At 39.1% G+C, this 18466-nt stretch overlaps 1 protein-coding gene across 7 annotated transcripts in view; it reads left to right on the top strand.

The window, feature by feature from the left end:
* The first annotated feature begins 2160 nt into the window (after positions 1-2160).
* The window catches only part of MBTD1 (mbt domain containing 1), a 42852-nt gene continuing 26546 nt past the window's right edge, over positions 2161-18466 (top strand). For 3 of the 7 annotated variants that reach the window (XM_014518067.2, XM_025199157.1, XM_025199153.1), the window contains exons 1-7: positions 2161-2269; positions 6562-6763; positions 8791-8930; positions 9510-9624; positions 9710-9795; positions 16885-17002; positions 18077-18211. In XM_014518067.2, the coding sequence (XP_014373553.1) occupies positions 6610-6763; positions 8791-8930; positions 9510-9624; positions 9710-9795; positions 16885-17002; positions 18077-18211 (748 nt within the window). In that variant the 5' untranslated portion in view covers positions 2161-2269; positions 6562-6609. The remainder of the gene's footprint in view (positions 2270-6561; positions 6764-8790; positions 8931-9509; positions 9625-9709; positions 9796-16884; positions 17003-18076; positions 18212-18466) is intronic. The other 4 variants (XM_006019770.3, XM_025199156.1, XM_025199155.1 and 1 more) reach the window with 3 other exon arrangements.

The raw sequence follows: 18466 nt of genomic DNA, 5'->3' as shown, positions 1-18466 counted from the left end.
CGGAAGAGATGTTTTTATAAATCTCCTCATATGTTGCCTTTAAGTTGCTGCTGAGTTGCTTGCATTTCTGATAGTTGTAATGTTCTGACAAGGTTTTAGCTTCACAGAACCAGAGAGGGCAGACATACAATAAATCTGCACATTTTCAATGGTTCTAGTTGATTTTGGTTAGCTTTTGTGTGAAAGATGTAATAAGAAAAAAATCACTTCAGTTGCTGGTGCTTACAGTTTACTCCCATCTAGAGTTAGGACTGAGCTTACCATGTATATTTATAAGTCTTTTCTAAAAAAAAACAAAAACAAAAAACAAGGATGGATGTTAAATTTCTTATAAAACTTAAAGAAAAATATTGCACAGTGATAAAATGTCTGATGAATTGAGTCTGTTTGCGGTTAATAGCTTGTGGGTCCTGCGGAGGTGCGTTACCTCCTGTATTCATGCAGGTAGTACTAGGTGCTAGTAGTAGCCTCTGATGTGATGCAACTGTCCTAGAGGTTACACCTCTCCCCTCTAATGCAGACCTCAATGTATTGATCCGTGCCTCAGCTGCCTATAATGTAGTTACATATTTTGGGGTTAAGTTTCAATATAAGCTGAGGTCTGTGTGGTGCAGCTGCAAATCTTTGTGAGATGAGCCTTTAGTAATTTTTATGAAAGCACTGTAGTGGTTCCTTTCTCGTATCTGGAAACTGTTCAAGATTTGGCGAGTGTAGTTAATATTTTGAATAGACTTGGATCTGGATATTTGAAACCTTCCTCTATGCCTCCAAATCCATGCTGTCACAGCAGTTAACAGCTGCCAGAGTGCTCGTCCTAGAAGGCACGGGGAAGAGCTATCTAGGTTGAAGGGTAGGATGTTTTCTGTGCAGGTTTTTGCCTTCTACTCATGGTGGTCTGCCAACCCTTGAGTTTGGTTTCCATCAGGACATAATTAAGGAAATGTTTTGATTAAATACTTATTTCCCCTTTTGTGTTGTGTTTTGGTTTGTGTAACTCACCTTTTCTGGCTAGCCTTCTAGTTGGTTGTGATTTCAAAAGAGCATGTGCATTGTATGGAGCAGGCACATAGTCACCTGCATGGACATGCATTAAACACATCGTTACCTCAGCTGCCATACAGGTTAGATGGTTGTGTGCAGTAGGGAGTAGCTGCCAGTTATCTGTCCCAAGCCAGTTTAGCAACACAGTTTCTTGCCCAAGATTAGGGGAGGAGGATCATCTGTTAAAATGCTGGGGGCAGGGGGAGTTCTGCCATAGCACTTTGATATTGGTATGCCTAATTAAGCTCCATCATGCGTTTTTGATACGTGCGCTGTCATCCGGCTCCCTGGTGGGCCAGAATGGTGTTGTAGCTCTTCAAGAAAGAGAAGTGTCTGGCTGTCTGGTGGAGGGATGTTATTTCTCCAGTGGTTGCATTCTGTCGTATTTCCCCAATGAGTTGGCAGTGTTTGTACGTATGCAAAGTGTGCAATCTCTTTAAGATGGCAAGCCCCAACCAACATATCTACCATCCTGACTCTGGTGCCTTTTTTTTTTAGGAACTGCTTCACTTTACTTTTCCAGTACTTTTTTTTTTTTTTTTTTTGCGCTACAAACATTTCCCATAACACTTCTTTCCTCCTGCTACTTGAGGCTAGGCAACTCTGTGTTTTATGGGGCCTCAAACTTCCCCCACTCAAGACATTTTTGGCATGGGGGGGAAGAAGACCCTTGGCTATCAGAGGTGAAACTAGTGCCCTGAATCCTAGTAATAATTTTGAGGTAGAGACAAACTTTCTCCAGCCTTCTTCCTGTTAATTCCAGCTTCTAAAGGGTATGGAGAAGCTTTTTCTTTTCTCCATTTTTTTTTTTCCCTCATGAGAGTCCTCACTAAGCATACTCATGTTAATAGACAGCTTAATATGATGCAGTTCTGTTGGAATTAGTCCAAGCTATTTGTGGTTTTAGGTGGACTTTTAGAGAGAGAATAAGTTACTAAAATCTCAGTGCTGCTGTAGTTTCTTTCTGATTACTAAAGCATGCAAATGTAAACATTACATTTGGTCCCCTCTTGCTTCTAGCTGTCCTCCTAGATTTTTGATCAAGCTAAGCAGAGTTCGACCTCCAACCTCTGCAGACAATGGTGTCAGATTCTGACGGGTGTTCTTTTCACTGTTCCTCCAGCTGCTGCAGATGCTGTTTTTCAACAAGATTATTTTTAAAAGTCTCTTGTGGCAACTTTTGCAAGAACTGGGATGCTAGACCTGTCCTGGCAAAACTCCAGCTTGGGTAATTGCATTATGCCTCTTTATTGCTCCTTTCTTTCCCTCTGTGTTTATTAGAATGGGTGGCAGAATCTTATCCAATAAGTAAATATAAGGCTATAGGACATTAAATGTGTCTTGTACATGATACTTACAGCCTGCAAACCATGATCGTGAGAGCTTTTGAGATTTACTTGGAATTGGCAGGAAATGTGAATCTGCTTAAGGAAAGAGAAGCGTTCTTGGATGCTAAGACACCTCAGAGAGTTGGGTTGGGAATCATCCCAGCTGCAGTCCAGTTTGCTATTATTAGGAATAACTGACTTTGCAGCACCAGCAGAGGGCAATGTCCACGGCCAGTATCTAAAGTGGGAGGAATACACAAAATTGTCTAGAATTGCATTCTTGTATTGCAGCAGTTTCCCCCACATTCAGCATGTGAGTGTCCTGTGGAAGCTGGAGATGCAGAAGTAGAACCGCTATGCAAGTGTGCAGGTGTGTTGGAGCTGTCAAAAGAAAAGAAACTGAGATGTAACAAAAAAGAAAGACTAGAAGAGAGAGAGTCTTAATGCTGCTGCTTGTATCTAAAAGGTTGAAAAGTTCTTCTCTATTGTCCCTCCTCCAACAGAAAGATGTAGGTTAGGTCACTCTCCCTAAATGAAAGATATAAGCAAGTGTTTCGTGTAAGTAATTTTATTAACTTCCAGTTTCATTTGATTCCTCTCATTTGAACCATTGTGATAGGAATATTGCAATTTATTGTAGCCTGCAGCCTTCGGTATTTAGGATGAGATGTCAGACCACATATTGTACAATAGTAGTACCCTTGCTGTAAGCCAAAACTAAAGCACAGATTCCTGGGGCATGACTTAACTCTTCCATTGCTGCATCTTTTCATTATGTATAGGGTACGTTTGTTATGTAATTCTACTTTCATCAGGTTTTTTAAATGTACTCTCCACAAATCCCTCGGCATACCCAAAATTACAGTGCAAATATTAAATGTAAATCCACACTCAGTGTCTGAAGCATATTCTCCCCTGAGCACCGATATCATTTACTGGCAAAAGTCTGAATAAACATGTTTTATAAAAGCTACATATTTTTTTTAAGAACTTTTCCATTTGAGTTAGTTAAATGGGACAGCTTAATGAAGCACATGGCTTTATGGAGAAGAGGTGTTGTGCCTGCTTTATGAAATTGGTAATGACAATTGCTTGGTAATTGGTACTTCAGGAGCTTGTATATTCAATAGGCCTGAGCTTGCAGAGGATGGCTAAAATCGTAGATTTAAAATCCTGTCTAGAAAAATTTCCCCGAGTGCATTAACTCTCTCTGAAGCCACATACACACGATCCATTTCTACTGGGAGAATCGCAACTCTCCTGGTAGAAACCACAATTGTACAGACATTCCAGCTCTCGCTCCCAGAGGAAAAATGGTGGTTCCAGTAGAAAAATAACCTGACTCCAACCAGTTAGAAGTTGCTCCCAGGAGAGTTTCTCCTAGGAGAATGATCACCGTGATCCGGGGAAGGTGGAAGGAGCAGGCGACAGTTGCAGTCTCCTTCTGAAATCATTTCTCCTGGTGGAAATTTTCCACCACGAGAAATGAATGCTTGTATGCAGCCTGTGTAATTTGGCAAAGAAAGGCTGTCACAGACCGGATGCTTCAAGAAATAAAACGTAAACCATTAGCGATAAGAAGTTAGAAATCTGTTGGAATGTTGAGGAAGAAACCCTGCTTTCCTATTGGTTAGTGTGCTCATCTGTTAACAATCCTGCTAATATGCAGAGCACTGTATCCATGGCAATGTGCTGTTCAACTTCTAACTTAATTTTCATGCAAACACAAGGTAATAACTGATTTTGTATCTCTCTGGCTTATAGTAAGAATGGCTATTGTAGATGAGACATTTCCTCTCAGCTGGCCTTGTTTTGGTTTAAAGTTGGGGTTGACCTTAGGCACCCTCAGCTGTCAGGAAGTGCAGTATCCCTGGTTGTCATTGTTTGCAGTAAACTGGTGAATTACTACCTAAGAAACATCTGTGCAGTTTTATTGTATCAGAAGTAGTAGTTTGAGAGCAGTTCTTATTGGGGCTAATATGTGTGGAGGGGTTGCAGGGACTCAATAGGCATGAAAACCAAATCCCCCTGCAAGGAAAGTTACTACCACATCAGGGTTTAGGCACGTTGCTGGGAAAGAGGAGAGAACCATGAATTGAAAAAGGTCAGCAAGGGGAAACCAGGATTTGGATGAGAATGGGAAACAAAATCTTTAGGCATGCAGAGTAGGGATGATGCAAGCAAATGAGATGACTGGGCCAGCAGATGGCAAATGTAAAATAAGTGCATTTTCAGTGGGGCAGTCATCTAGAACGCTGATCAGGAGAAGGATTTGAGGGATTACCATGGAGAAACCTTAAAGCAGTCAGCCAAGAGGCAGGTCTAATATAGGAAAGAAGAGTCAGATATAGTCATTAAATACTGCTCTTGCTCTAGTTAGTTAGTGAATACAGTAACTTTGCAACAGATTTAGTTTTTGGAAAATCTCAGGTGCAAAAGTTTGCTTAAAGTTTCTTTCCTCTATCCTGTCCCAGTTCATTGTCTGAATCCATACTTAAATGATAAAATGTCTTCCTTTATCCTGTTCTCTTGCTTTGTCTATCAATGCCTACCAATTTATATTTAATGGGTATTGTGAGATCATGCAAATGGTGAAAAAAAGTTCCTCAGCTTGGGACTGGATTGTCTTTTTGGCATAGCCACAGCCTTCCTGTCTTACCTTGGATGGATTGAATACCCTCATGCTTTATTTTCTCTCTCTGTAAAATGGAGATATTACCTGTCTCCCAAGGATGATGTTCAAAATACTTCACGTAAAATGCTTTGAAATCTAGTGAAATCTGTAAGTCCTGAGTATTATTTCTGTTGTGTATATATAACGTGCTAGTTTTATGATCTTCAAGGAATGGCCTTTTAATATGGTGCCTTGAGGTTGTTTTGATGTCACAGACTTATTTCTGATTCTTTGTGATGCTAGTGTCCCATCTGCTTATGGCAGCTGCTAAGGAAAGACCACTTAGGCAAATGATTGGTCTTTGGGATTTTCCCACCTCAGTGATTGCAGATGTGTGGGAGACAGATGCAGGCAGTGTTGTGGATAATCACAGTATCTGGCTGTGTTCAGCAGTTAACTCAAAGAGGGAAAAGCATTGCAGCACAACACTAGCTAATCAGACACAGAACAGGAATTGTTTCTTACATTGCTGTACATTGGGACTGACTCCACTGAGCTCAGCCAAATTAAAACCATGATAAACGAGGAAGAACAAGGCCTGCTGGTTTCTGCTATGTGAAATTAAGGAGAATGGATCTGAACAGGACCTTGATGTCTTCTGCCAAAAAATTGCGTCATCAGTTCATTGTGCAATATATGCACTGGTACTTTGGCACTCGCCTATTTAGCAGGAGCTGCTCTGTGACACACTTGTGAAATCCTTTCAGCTGAGAGTTATCATGTAAAAAATGCAAGACTTGCAATAAAATAGACATAGGCAGGTCTTCTTTTGTACATTTCTGAATGCCTTCATTGGCAGCTTCCAAAACTGCTTCCTTTGCAGCAATTAATTTTAGAGGTATGTACTTCCACTTCACCTCAGGCTAGCGTCAGAAAAAACCCCTGTACCGGGACAGACTTCTTTCCTTGCAAGCAGCACTAACATACCAGTTGCCTTTCTATTTTAACAATTTGTATGGCCCCTTTAACATAGTAATGGAGCATCTCGATCCTTAGTGTACTTATTCTTTCCAAGTTTTAGACCAATGCCATTGGGCTCTTCTTTTTCTCTGAATCCAAATTTCTTAGGTGTATGATTTGTTCACTGCAACTAAATTCAAGTTGTCAGTGAATTGGCTGCAGCCCTTTGGGATGCATTGTCAGCCAACCAGATTACATATGTGAATCAATGTTCTCAGCATCAGACTTAGTGAACTCTGCAAAGATGTCAACCAAAGGAGACAAGACGGAGTCGTCTCATAACCCTTGAGTGAATTTTGAGAGAGGATTTTCTTTCTGTATGTAATAGTACCAAGTAGTGTCTGCTTCTGGGTGAAGAACTTTTCAGTGTTGAATAATTAATTAGTTATTCTATGAATGATACATTGGTGCAAACAGAGGAAGTGGACTTAATTGCAGGCTGAACTGAAGTTCTACAAACACCTTACAGTCAAAACCTGTGTTTCCAAAAATCATTATACTCATTCAATTTTTCTTTCTCTGTTGTTTTTTTTTTTTTTTTCAATGGTTCTGTTTCAGACTGAGCATTCTTCACGGTCAGAAAGGAAGCGACGCGACTCATTCGGGATGTTTGACGGGTATGATAGTTGCAGTGAGGATACTAGCAGCAGCTCAAGCTCCGATGAGAGTGAAGAGGAAGTTGCTCCATTGCCCTCCAGTCTCCCAATTATCAAAAATAATGGACAGGTCTACACTTACCCGGATGGTAAATCCGGCATGGGTGAGTACACAGCTTTTCAGGTATTTAGTTTTTGGATTTTCAGTCCAGTTGCTCTTAGGTGATCATATCTTGTGCTTTGTTTCTGTCAGTCCAAGTTGGCAGGTGTCTGTGTCCAAGGCCAAATATACAGGGAGAAAACATTTAATGCTCATGTGAAATGTGTCATTGTGAAAACAAGGCGGGATCAACTGAAAGTTTTTATTTCTGGCAGACTGAAACAAGATATAGCTCCTATTCAGCTGTCAAGAAATGTAAAATTCCTATGCATATAAATGGGATTTGTGCCTTATTGGCCAGCTTCTATTCCACCTATTAAGCACATAAGTGGACTTAAGGTGCTTAAGTGCAGTACTGCTTCATCCTGCTTAAGTTCCTGAAAATCAGTTAATGCATCTGGCTCTTCCTTTCTGCTTTTTTTTTTTTTTTTTTGACTCAGTCTTAAATCTTGACTCAGTCTTGTGTGTTGCAAAAGTATAAATTGATTTTCAGGACTTGAACAGGATCTCACTTAGATGCCTTTAGGAAGTATAGCCAGAGTTCCTTTACATTATATATCAGTTTGCAATGCATCGCAGATTTTTGTTGCTGTTGTTTTTTTATGGTAGTAAATATTCTGGCAAGGTTATTTAATAGGGGTAAAGAATATTTACTACCATAAAAAAAACAACAGCAACAAAAACCTGTGATGCATGTTGTTTTGAAAAAGTAGCAAGGTTACTTTAAACACCAGAAAGCAACATCAGGCCAGATCCATTGCATATCAATGGAATGTTTTCTATGAAGGGAAACCACATGCCTGACAGATCATGGTGGTACAAGGCACTTGCAGCCTGTATTGAATGGTTACCCAAGAGCTAACCATATAGTGCACCCCTAAAATGTGTGTTTCTAGAAGTACGAGTGGCCGAGACACTTGAGGGAGAACAGAAAATACTCGAGCCTTTTTTTGGATTGACAGTAGAAATAAGTTGCATGAGGTCTAGATTTGTAGACACAATCTAGAAGTTACTTGGAAAATGAGCAGCACATTTGGTGAGGATTAACTTTTGACTAGTCTTTCACTTGTATTCCTGTATGAGGGGAAATTGAAGAAACTGAAAGTAGATACCATTTCAGCTGTGAATTTGGGAAGACCTTAGTGCTTAAGTAGTTTCACTGAAGCCTCTGGGAGTAAAATTACAGACTTGCTTTACAGAGGAGATGTCCAACCTGCAGCATGCACGCCAGATGTGGCATGAGCAGCCTGTGTGCAGCACACGGGATATCAAGGAGGGGACAGACAATGCAGTGGCACATCAAGCACGGAGCATGTGCTGGCATCCACCTCAGGACAGCCATGGCACCCCCCCACCAGTGGCCAGATTAATTCTGCGATACCCACTCTGGTCACTGAACAGTAGATTTGGCAGGGGGAGGGGATTGGAGTGACACTGGGAGTGCATGCAGGGCTAATTTCATAGAACAGGAAGGCTTGAAGGGATCTACAGAGGTTATCTAGTCCAGACCCTGCATAAGGCAGGACCATTCCTATCCAAACTACTTATACAAATTCATTGTCTAACCTATTAGAAAAAAGCTACACAGTCAACCCAAACACAACCACGGGAGAAACTATCCTCCCATGGGTAAAGCAGGAGGACCACAGTGCCTAACTGCAAATGTTGTTAAAATATGCTCAAGAGATCCATGAAAGGCAGCCATGGCCCCCACAACAGAAGAAGGCAGAAACCCCATAGTCCATACCAAGCTGATCACAACATAAAATTATTTCTTGACCCCCAAATATGGCAGTCTGTCTGACGCTGAGCAGTGGGGCAAGACCCTGCCTGCCAAAAAAGTTTGGCCCCCTGCTGCTTTTCAGGATCTGGACCTAATTGTTAGGTTACCGATGGTGGAGAATGAAACTAAGGGGGGCTGCCATCCGAAGGACCTCTCTGGTGGAATTGCCTCTCCAGCTTTTTACTGCACTGGTTTATCTGAATCTTTATTACACTCTTATGGTTTGGCTTTTGTTCTTTCTTGATTAGCTACATGTGAGATGTGTGGGATGGTTGGCGTCCGAGATGCTTTTTATTCTAAAACAAAACGCTTCTGCAGTGTTTCATGCTCCAGAAGTTACTCGTCGAACTCCAAGAAGGCCAGCATTCTGGCCAGACTTCAGGTAACGGTACAGAAACCATCTTCTTTATCTACTTCTCCTAAAATGCTCGTTTGTTTAAATGCATGTCTGTCTGCAGTCAGTCTGGGATCCATGCATGTTTTTTAAAAGAATTGGATTCTTATAAACTGAACATGTTGACATAGACGATTTTGAGAAAAAATTAACAACATACCATCTATCTGTAGTTTCAGCTGAATGGAAATCTGTTCCTGAGTGAATTATAAAACTGGAAGTTGGTCTCAGGCACTTAGTTAACTGAATTTCAGATTGCCATACCTGGGAGTTGGGCGGGGTGTGGGAAGATGTTTCGGCCACTTCTGGAGTCTGCTTTTGTGGCTTCAAGTTTCACTTGAGTGTAGCTCATGTAATATTTGCTTGATCAGCTTCCATTCTTTGGGTTTTTTTTAACATTTTTGCAGAGCCTCTGGAGAGCTACAGTTTTCTTTAGAAAATTATTTTCTTGTAACCTTTTTAAAGCTTCTTAAAGTGGTTTTGTGTATTTGAGTGAGAGGCCTGCTGCACGCATATAATAGGTTTTAGGAGGAGCTTGGAGAGAGTGTGTTTACTTAACTCTTGTTGTTTCAGGGTAAACCACCAACTAAGAAGGCGAAAGTTCTACAGAAACAACCGTTAGTGGCTAAACTAGCAGCATATGCTCAGTATCAAGCTACGTTACAAAACCAGGCAAAGACTAAAACAGGTAACTGTGTATGATAGAGCTGAAACTAATTCTTGGAAATATAAGATTTGAGGTTCACTTCCTAAATGAAATGACTTTCTTTTAGCAGCTGTCCCCGTGGAAGGCTTCAGCTGGGGTAACTACATCAATAGCAATAGCTTTACAGCAGCTCCCGTTACCTGTTTCAAACATGTAAGTACACTGCAGTGTTTTTTGCAGAGGTATTTTAACTGTCTTTAGACAAAAAAAGGAACAACACAGTTGGTTCATACTTTATCACTCCTTTAAAGACACTTTTTAGCATCCTGAAAATTGATTTACAAAGGAATATTTTATAGTGCATTCATTTAAAAGGGAAATCTGCACACTTTATTCTTCTCCCGAAAAGCATTCTGAATATCATCAGCTGCTTGTATGTAACTTAATTTGCAAACTACAAGTTTGTATCATAAGTCGCAATGAATTTTTATCCCACGCTTTAAAAGACTAAATCATGGGTTATTTCAAATTATAGAATATAAACCAAACCAACCACGTAATGAGAAAATGGATAAAAAGGAGAATGTTTGTTAGAACAAGTCAAACATCCTGCAACATGTATAGAAATGATCTGGCAGTTGCAAATTTTTTTCTGTATTATTTTTTAATTGGATTTTTACGGTCAGCTATGTTATTTAGAGGAGGGGGAAGATAGGAAAACTTTTATAGTTCTGATGGTAGAGTTATTCTGCTGCACTTCTTTTCTTTGTATGTGGTATAAGGGGAATGCAGGAAGTGCTGATTACACATTATGGACCTTAAGTATCGGTTGAGTAAGATTATACATCTTTTAGCAGCATCTTGTTTGCACGTTTGCAGAAATAAATTAATTTATCATTTGTTGAAAATTTTTGGCCAAGACATTTTCATGGAAAGTTTCATTTTTGAGAAAATGAATTTTTGTACAGAAAGCTCCTGCTCTTTCAAAAATAACTTTTGTTTTTCATTGAAAAACTGGAAAAAGTCAGCTGAAATATATTAAAAAATCTTTACAGAAGTCTCAACTTTCTGCTTAACATTTTAAAAGAAATGTATTTTTTATAGGGATTTTGCACAGAAAAATTTCATAGAAATTTTCCAGTTTCATGCTAAGTACTGTCAAATTACATATCAACAGGAATTGATAGGCAGTTGGTGCTTTGCTAAAGGACCTCTGTGTTTAAAAACCCTGGTGTTGCATAGAGCAGAGTCCTGCCCTGTGTTAATATAGTTTTATGCCTTTGTGCTAAACTCCGCTTGCTTGAATGAGCCTGTCTCACTTTGGTTTCACAATTATATATATGTTGTAATGTGTCATTTCATAAGTACATCAGAGAGTATTTGATAAGATCAGCCTTTGCCGTTTGAACACAAATGCTATATAGAATTCAGTATCATTCATACTTTTAAATACAAAGTACATGTTAAATACAAATACATATTCAACTAGAGCAATAGCTGTTTAAGTTTATGTGTAGTAAGCCAGTTGCCACTGATAAGGAGTTAAACTGCTTCTATAATTCCTATGTCCTGATGGCTCAGGAGTAAAGAATTCAAGGTTACAAGCATGCTTATTTGTTGCTTTATTTAACAATAGAAAATATTTTGGAGGACAAGAACTAATAACCTAGCACTTTGGTCCATCAGACCTTCAGATGAAGGCTTGGTGTATGGTTTGTCTAGGATGCTAAGTCGGTTCAAAAGTTTATTTTAAATGGGAACAATTATACCAAAATGTATAGGCTGCACCTTTGAAAAGAAGTCTGACAAGTATGTTGTTTCTCTGCATATGTGGCTCATCACTACAAGGAAGGGATGCCACCCTAAACCATAAAAAGAAATTTCTTGTTATCACGTTACCGTAGTACCGGTTGTTGTTTTTGCTCAATGTACTATATATTCCCAGAATCAGTAAGGCTTAATTCCTATTAAAAGTTTTGTTTAAAAGCCATACCATAAATTCCCTTTGTTGCTCTTCCTGAAAAGCCTGTTCTATTCTTTGCATTCCCCTTTCATTTTTATTTCAGCTTCTGTAAAATTATGCATTCATATCCTAGGTTAGTTATAGGCAATATTTAAATTGTATAATCACCAAAAATGATAACAATACAATATTCTTTGTGATGAGCAAGGTGAACGAGATCTGTTTTTAGAAATATAAAACATCTGTAACTCCCATTGATATCTGTCAGGGTGCCCCATCCATCTAAAAGTTTGGCTATTTTTATGTGGGTGACTAGACTTAAGCACCCAGAGATTATCATTTTGACCTTAACTCTTAGTTTCCTGTGCTTAAAGAACTGTGTCAGGACTCTTTGGGCATTTATACACGTGCTCCGGGAGAAGGGTGGGGGGACTGCTTTAATCGAAGTGGCTCCAAGAGCTGCTCTAATTAAAGTGCCTTGAGTGTCACATGCAACTGCGTCCCCATGCAGAAAAATGGCAGTGGGGGTGCTTTAACTAAAGCTCATTGAATGAGCTTAAGTTCAAGCACCTCTGCCAGGATTTTTCAGTGCAGAGATGCTGATACATGTGATGCTAGAGTCTGCTGGAGCATGGTAATTACCACGTTCCCACAGACTCAATTAATCGAGTCTGCTCTGATGCACTGTAATGACACCATGTTGGAGCAGGCTCATTGCACGTGTATAGGCGTGCTATAATAGTAATTGGGTGGTATGTATTACCTGTCACATATTATGGGCATGAATGCACATTCCACATCTGTAATACAAAGTAAAATACACATAGGTCCCAATCCTGTTACAGCTAAGGTCACCAGAACTACAAGCACAAGCAAAGTTTGCTGCTCAGTGGGTAAGATTTTTTTGCAGTACCTAGTCCTAATGTTAGCAGGTAAAAATGTATATCAAGATACAGTGGGTGTAGCTGATTGGATAGAAGGTGAGGAACAGGGGACACCAACACACAAGCAATTATTAGGTTTTATTTTAATTTTTTTCCCCTATGTAAATTTTATCTAACTCAGTAGTTTTCAGCCACCCCAATCTTTGTTTGCCTTTCTGTGCTCCCCGTTAGTTAGTGCTTAACACTGAGGAAGTTATTCCCCTTTCTAATACTTGTTTCTCAGCTCCTACTGTTTCTTTGTAGAGAAAAAGCTGAAATATTTGGTGTCTTTTGAAGCTTATAATGCTAATTTGGGGTTCTATTTTGACTTGCGTCCATTGGTTTGAAAGTGCTTGCAAGCACCAGTTTTTAGTCTTGGAATGCCTTTGTGAGACGGGTAAGTATTGTCCCCACTTTGCAGTTGGATAAACTGAGGTGAAAGGAGTGTGACTGTTTTTCATATTATACATTTTACAACACGTGAGTGATTTAGCATAGTAATTTATTTATTTGGACTCCTTCCTATGGATCTCATTCTCTTTCATAACCCTGTTGTGTCTAAGTGTGCAAAATTATCATTGATATTTTAAATCAAATGAATGTGTTATAGTTTGGTATCATAAGATATAATATACTTGGTTTTTTCCATTTGTGATTCTGTTATTAACCTCAATTCTTACTTCCCTCTTCCTTGCTTTCTAAGTATTTTTCTTTTTCACCTGTAATCTCCCTGGTTTGCTACCCTGACTCTTACAAAATGTTCCTAATGATCAGAGCAAGGATAACTTATGTCACTTGTCAGTATTTTCAATTGTACAACTTGCTGTGCAAGTTCAGTAGTAATTATTGTTTTTTTCAGCCATTTGTCAGCATGAAGTTAACAAGTTTTTCTGATGTATTTTTCTCAGTATTTCCTCTGGGTTCATTTTATTCTAGACTGCAAGGTTTTTATTTACAAATTATTTTCCTAGCACCCTGTTGTTCATTCCCGTTGATTTAAAAAAAGTGGAATTCTTAGGTTTTTACACTAGGTGGCACTGCTATCCTTCCAATCTTTCTGTCTCCTGGCAGTGTCTTTTTGCTGTGCTCTGTGTAGGTGCTGGGTGCACACGAAGTAACAAAACACTTCTCACAATTTCAGGGATTAGCAGCACCCCACTGCATTTTTAACCCTGTTAAGTCACTTTTTATATCAAAATGCTAGAGGCCAAAAAGTTATGGCGCCACCCAAAGCCTGCCAAGTTTTCTCTACATTTAAATAACCAGGCTAAGATACTTAACATGCTGGGGAGTCATAGTGTCAGCCTTGTTATCTTAGGAAACCCTTGTGGTTTGAATTTGGATGATATCCATCAGGACCTTCCTGATTGCAACTTACTTTGCAGGGAAGGTAGCAGCTGCTCACAGATAAACCCTCACAAGTGGTCTTTGGATTAGGAAGTGGTGAACCAGATCCTCCTTGGTTGGGGAGGACCCTGAGGTGGATCTCTTCGTCATGAGTCTGAAAGGTAAATTTGTTCTTACATGTAAATTATGGTTCTGCTAGTTCATACTATGCCAATCCAGACTTCAGAGTTACCCTTCCAGCCGGGAGACAGTTAAGACTTAGCACTTAAATAGTGCTTTATGATTTATTTCAAAGTACTTTTATAAACATTGACTTATTGAATAAGGACAAGGAAGACATGAAGGAAGATGGCTGTTATAGCCCTTGGTTATCCAGTCTTCCTCCCTTAAGAATACTCATAAGGTGTGAAAGAGAGAAGAGATACAGTGCATCAGATACACTGTATATAATCATTTTGAGATAGTATTAGTAGTAATAATACCTAGCTCTTACATAGTGATAATGGCACAACAGGGCTCTCTTCTTGTAAAGGGAGAGCCACATGGATTGGTGTAGGAGAAACTAGCAGAACCACTATTTTCACAGACAAGGACAAATTTAACTTTCTGCTATTTCCCCCTATACCAATCCACTTTATAGAAACAAAACATCCTTGTGAAAACTTGGATATCATTTGATGTGGGGAGAGAAGGAAGAGCGAGCCCTAACAGCTTAGGTGATTTTTGTAACTGTTTTTTTGTTTTAGATCAATTAAAAATTTAAATGACTAGTAAATAGTATATAGCATGTAGCACTGTGTAAAAGACTGCAGATTAGCCAGAAATGTAAGCTAGAAATATAAGAGTAGCCAGAAATGTAAGAGTATATTATTCCCTTCTCTAAAAAGCCACTAATGCAAATTAAGATCCGACGGTGGCTACAGAATGCAGGATTGCATTAACAACTATGGGAAAAGCTCCCAAACGAAGGAGACAATCCCATAATAAACAGTGATAACTGGATTGGGTTGTCCCCATAATGTTGAGAAATCCCACTATAGAAGGCTTCATAGCGTATACATAAAAATGAGCCATCTTCCCTCCTCTTCCCCCCTTCTCTGCCAAATAGCCAGAGAGCTCCATAGTCTAGGCTGGTTTTAGGAAGACATAGCAGAACATGACGAGACCAAACTTCCAGAAAAAGCAATAAGCATACTTGTTATGGACATAATGGGGAAAACTGTTCATGCATCTCTGTCCTCCAGTATTTTTATTCTGAAAGGTATTGCTTGTTGTTCCCCTGCTATGACAGATCTGATGTTTTCTGCTCCTAGCTGCCAGTAGTTGATTATGAGCAAAATTCCAACCTTGCAAATTGTAGTTGTTTAAAGCTAGGACAATATTTTTTCCCTTTTCCCTCTTATCTTGGTTTCTGGGAGTTTGGGAATGAATAATATGGTAATTCTGGTGAGTTAAATATTTTTGGGTTGTTTGCAGATGTTAAAAAAACAAACAAACAAACAAACAAACAAACCAAAAAAACAAAAATGCTTTATTTTAAACTTGGCACGTTCCCGCACTGAACCCCATGCGTGCCCAGAAGAGGCAGCACATTACTTCAACCTGGCTCACCCAACGTCTGTAAAGATCAGGTGCTTTTTGGGGGCTTTTTTTGGCACTTTTATCTAATAGCTGATTGCATCAGTTTTAGATAAGTGCCAAAAAGCCCCTGCTGAGGGACCCAGTCTTACAGATGCTGCAGAGCCAGGTTGAAGTAATGCACTGCTTTTTCCAGTAAAGCACAGTTTAGCTTTTATTGGTTTTTTTGGTTTTTAACATCTGCAAGCAGCCTTTATGTTTACAAGGAGTCTGGTAAATGTCATGTAGCTGGGATGAAAGATGCTGGCTGCTCGACATGGCATGAAACAAGTAGATCCCTTCATTCACCCTCACAAAGTCTGCCTTGATAACTCCCTGCAGTGACTGGAATGTCATTTCTGCCCCCCACTTATCTTTGAGGATAATTCGGCTGCTATTCTGAACTAACCCAGAATTTATTTTGCTTTTAAAGGAAAATATTTCTATTTGACATTGTGATGTCAGAAGTCCTCTCAATAACAATATAAAACTATTACTTGAACAGTCTGATACTTGCAAGTGCTTGTTTTTTGCATGGAAGAAACAGTTCACTAGATTGGGTGGTTAATTACTTTCCCTGAATGAATTGAAAGTCCTAGAGACTTTCGCATTTCGCACATACTCACTGATCCCGATATACCACATTTGACTATTTGGTTTTTCATCCAGTATCTTTTCTTCATTTCCAGTCTAGTCCAAGTTGACTCCACAAATAAAGCATAAAGCGAAAATGTTGCTTTCATTTACAATTTACCAAAATCCTTAAAGTGCCCCACTAGCTTTTATCTTCATTTGTTACTGATACATTGGCCGCTGATGTCAAAGCTGTCCTTGAGGAATCTACCGGTGCAGTTCCCACTGACAGTTTTGAGTTTCTCCTGCTTGTTTCTGGTCGAGTGATCACTTGGAGGTCATGTGAAAGACTATTCATATAGAAGCATGTGAGCTACGTTAACTAATATGAGAGAAACCTGTTTCCATTAAAGCTGAAGATGTTCAAGGAGGGTCTCTTCGCAGTCTCAAAAAAAAACCCGACTGTTCTAGAGAGTGTGGACCAACCTCTCTGGTCTTGGTGGCATGAATATTAATTCACAATTATTTCCCTGAAATATATTTCCCCTAGTGTCACTGAGGTCAGAACCAAGACCTGGACTGAAACCTGGATTATTGATCCATACTGTATTGTGAATATGTACAACATACCACAGCTGTAAAACTGAGTCACATAATTGCTACAGTATTTTAGCAGTAGTAATTCATTACAGCACAAAAAAACAAATTTTGTTTTCAGAGACAAGTGATTCTCTAAATGTGTGTTTTTGAGTATCGGTCATGCTGAGCCCAGTTTTCTAAGACCACTAATAAAGCATTAATGAAACAAAAATGAATACTTTATTTTCAAATGGAGTAAAGCAAGTGGTGATTTTTATTTTCCTTTAACTTAAATGACAGGCTCCCATGGGGACATGCTGGGGGGACATCTCAGAAGGAGTGCGAGTGGAAGTTCCAAACACAGACTGCAGCCTACCGACCAAAGTCTTCTGGATAGCTGGAATTGTAAAATTAGCAGGTTATTTTTTTTTCTTTTTCTGTAGATCACGTGTATTAAGATGGTCACAATGATAATTATATTTGGAGGAACTCATCTGTTTTGGTTTAAAAATGAGGAAGTAAAGGAAATACCCTACTATAAGAGGCTATCCTTCAAAAAAAAAAAATAACCCTCAAAAAACAGCCTTTAAGGAACTGTCACACTGGTATTTGAAATATGGAAATACTCCAGTTCCTTCTGAAGTTTAGAGTCTTCAGTGGTTGAGTTTGTTTCGCTGTTGAAAAGAGTAGAAAGTTTTATTTTAAATTATTTGATAGAATGAAGTAGTTGCTTCCAACCTGGGCTCTGCTTCTCCGCTCAAGTGGTTGAGAGTTTTGTTATGGTCTTTGAGAGCAGTGGTGGGATGCTACTCAGAGTTTTGACATTCAAAATCATTTCCTTGCAAGGTGTACTGCAAGTGTTTTCTAGCATGTGCTGAGAGCCTTCAGGTTCCTGTTGCTTCAGTGGAACTGAAAGTACTGATCGCTTCACTGGAATGGATTCTAAACGAGCAGTTTAGCAAGTGGCTAGGTTGAACTTTCCACCGTAAACGGTTTTCTTGGAAGGCTCTTTCATCTTATGCAGATCATGAACTGAAATTTTTCTCCTATGAGAGAGTTGAAAAGTTCCCACCTCCCAAGTTTCATAATTTTTTTCTCTTTCCTGTACTAGTGTTAAATGACCTTTTGTAACCCAGAGTTCATAGAGAGGTTTTTTCATATTCAGGGCAATTTAGGATCAGGAAACCTGAAATAATATGTCTCCATATCAGTGACCTTCTAAGGTCCGCTACTGATGCTTATCTTAATGCAAGTGCTATGTCATGACAAAATTAAAGTCTCTATAGCTAAAAGATCAAAAGTCAAAGTGTAAATAAAAGCTGAATGTACTCTTCTTCTGCATATGTGAAATACAGGTTGTCCAAGAGTCCAGCAACATGCTGTCAGAACCACATAATCTAAAGAAAAAAGATAGAGTGCAATATATGATGGTATTGAAGAAGTATAACCTCTTATAGCTCTGATTTTTAAAAATGGTATTGTTTCCTTTCAGGTTACAATGCTTTGCTAAGATATGAAGGGTTTGAAAATGATTCAAGCCTTGATTTCTGGTGCAACGTTTGTGGGTCTGATATCCACCCAGTTGGTTGGTGTGCAGCCAGTGGGAAGCCTTTAGTTCCGCCTCGAAGTAAGTGAATATTGGCATGACTTGTTCAGTCATGGAGATTATGGAAGTGTTCATGTTGTCTCTATTGAAGTAAATTCATTAGGATTCAGAATCAAATCAAGATTGTTCTCATATTCTAATGATTTTATTAATGTATTCTTAATTAAAGCCTTAGGTCAAATTCTGTCCCTTGGTCCACATGCACATGCAGTTATGAAACAGGGCCTCAATTCAGCCTTTACATGGCTTTTGTCATTATTTTTAACCAGTATTTTA

This window comes from Alligator sinensis, unplaced genomic scaffold (assembly GCF_000455745.1).
Source record: "Alligator sinensis unplaced genomic scaffold, ASM45574v1 scaffold876_1, whole genome shotgun sequence".
NCBI classification, from domain to species: Eukaryota; Metazoa; Chordata; order Crocodylia; family Alligatoridae; genus Alligator; species Alligator sinensis.
This window is presented reverse-complemented; position numbering and strand designations above follow the sequence as displayed.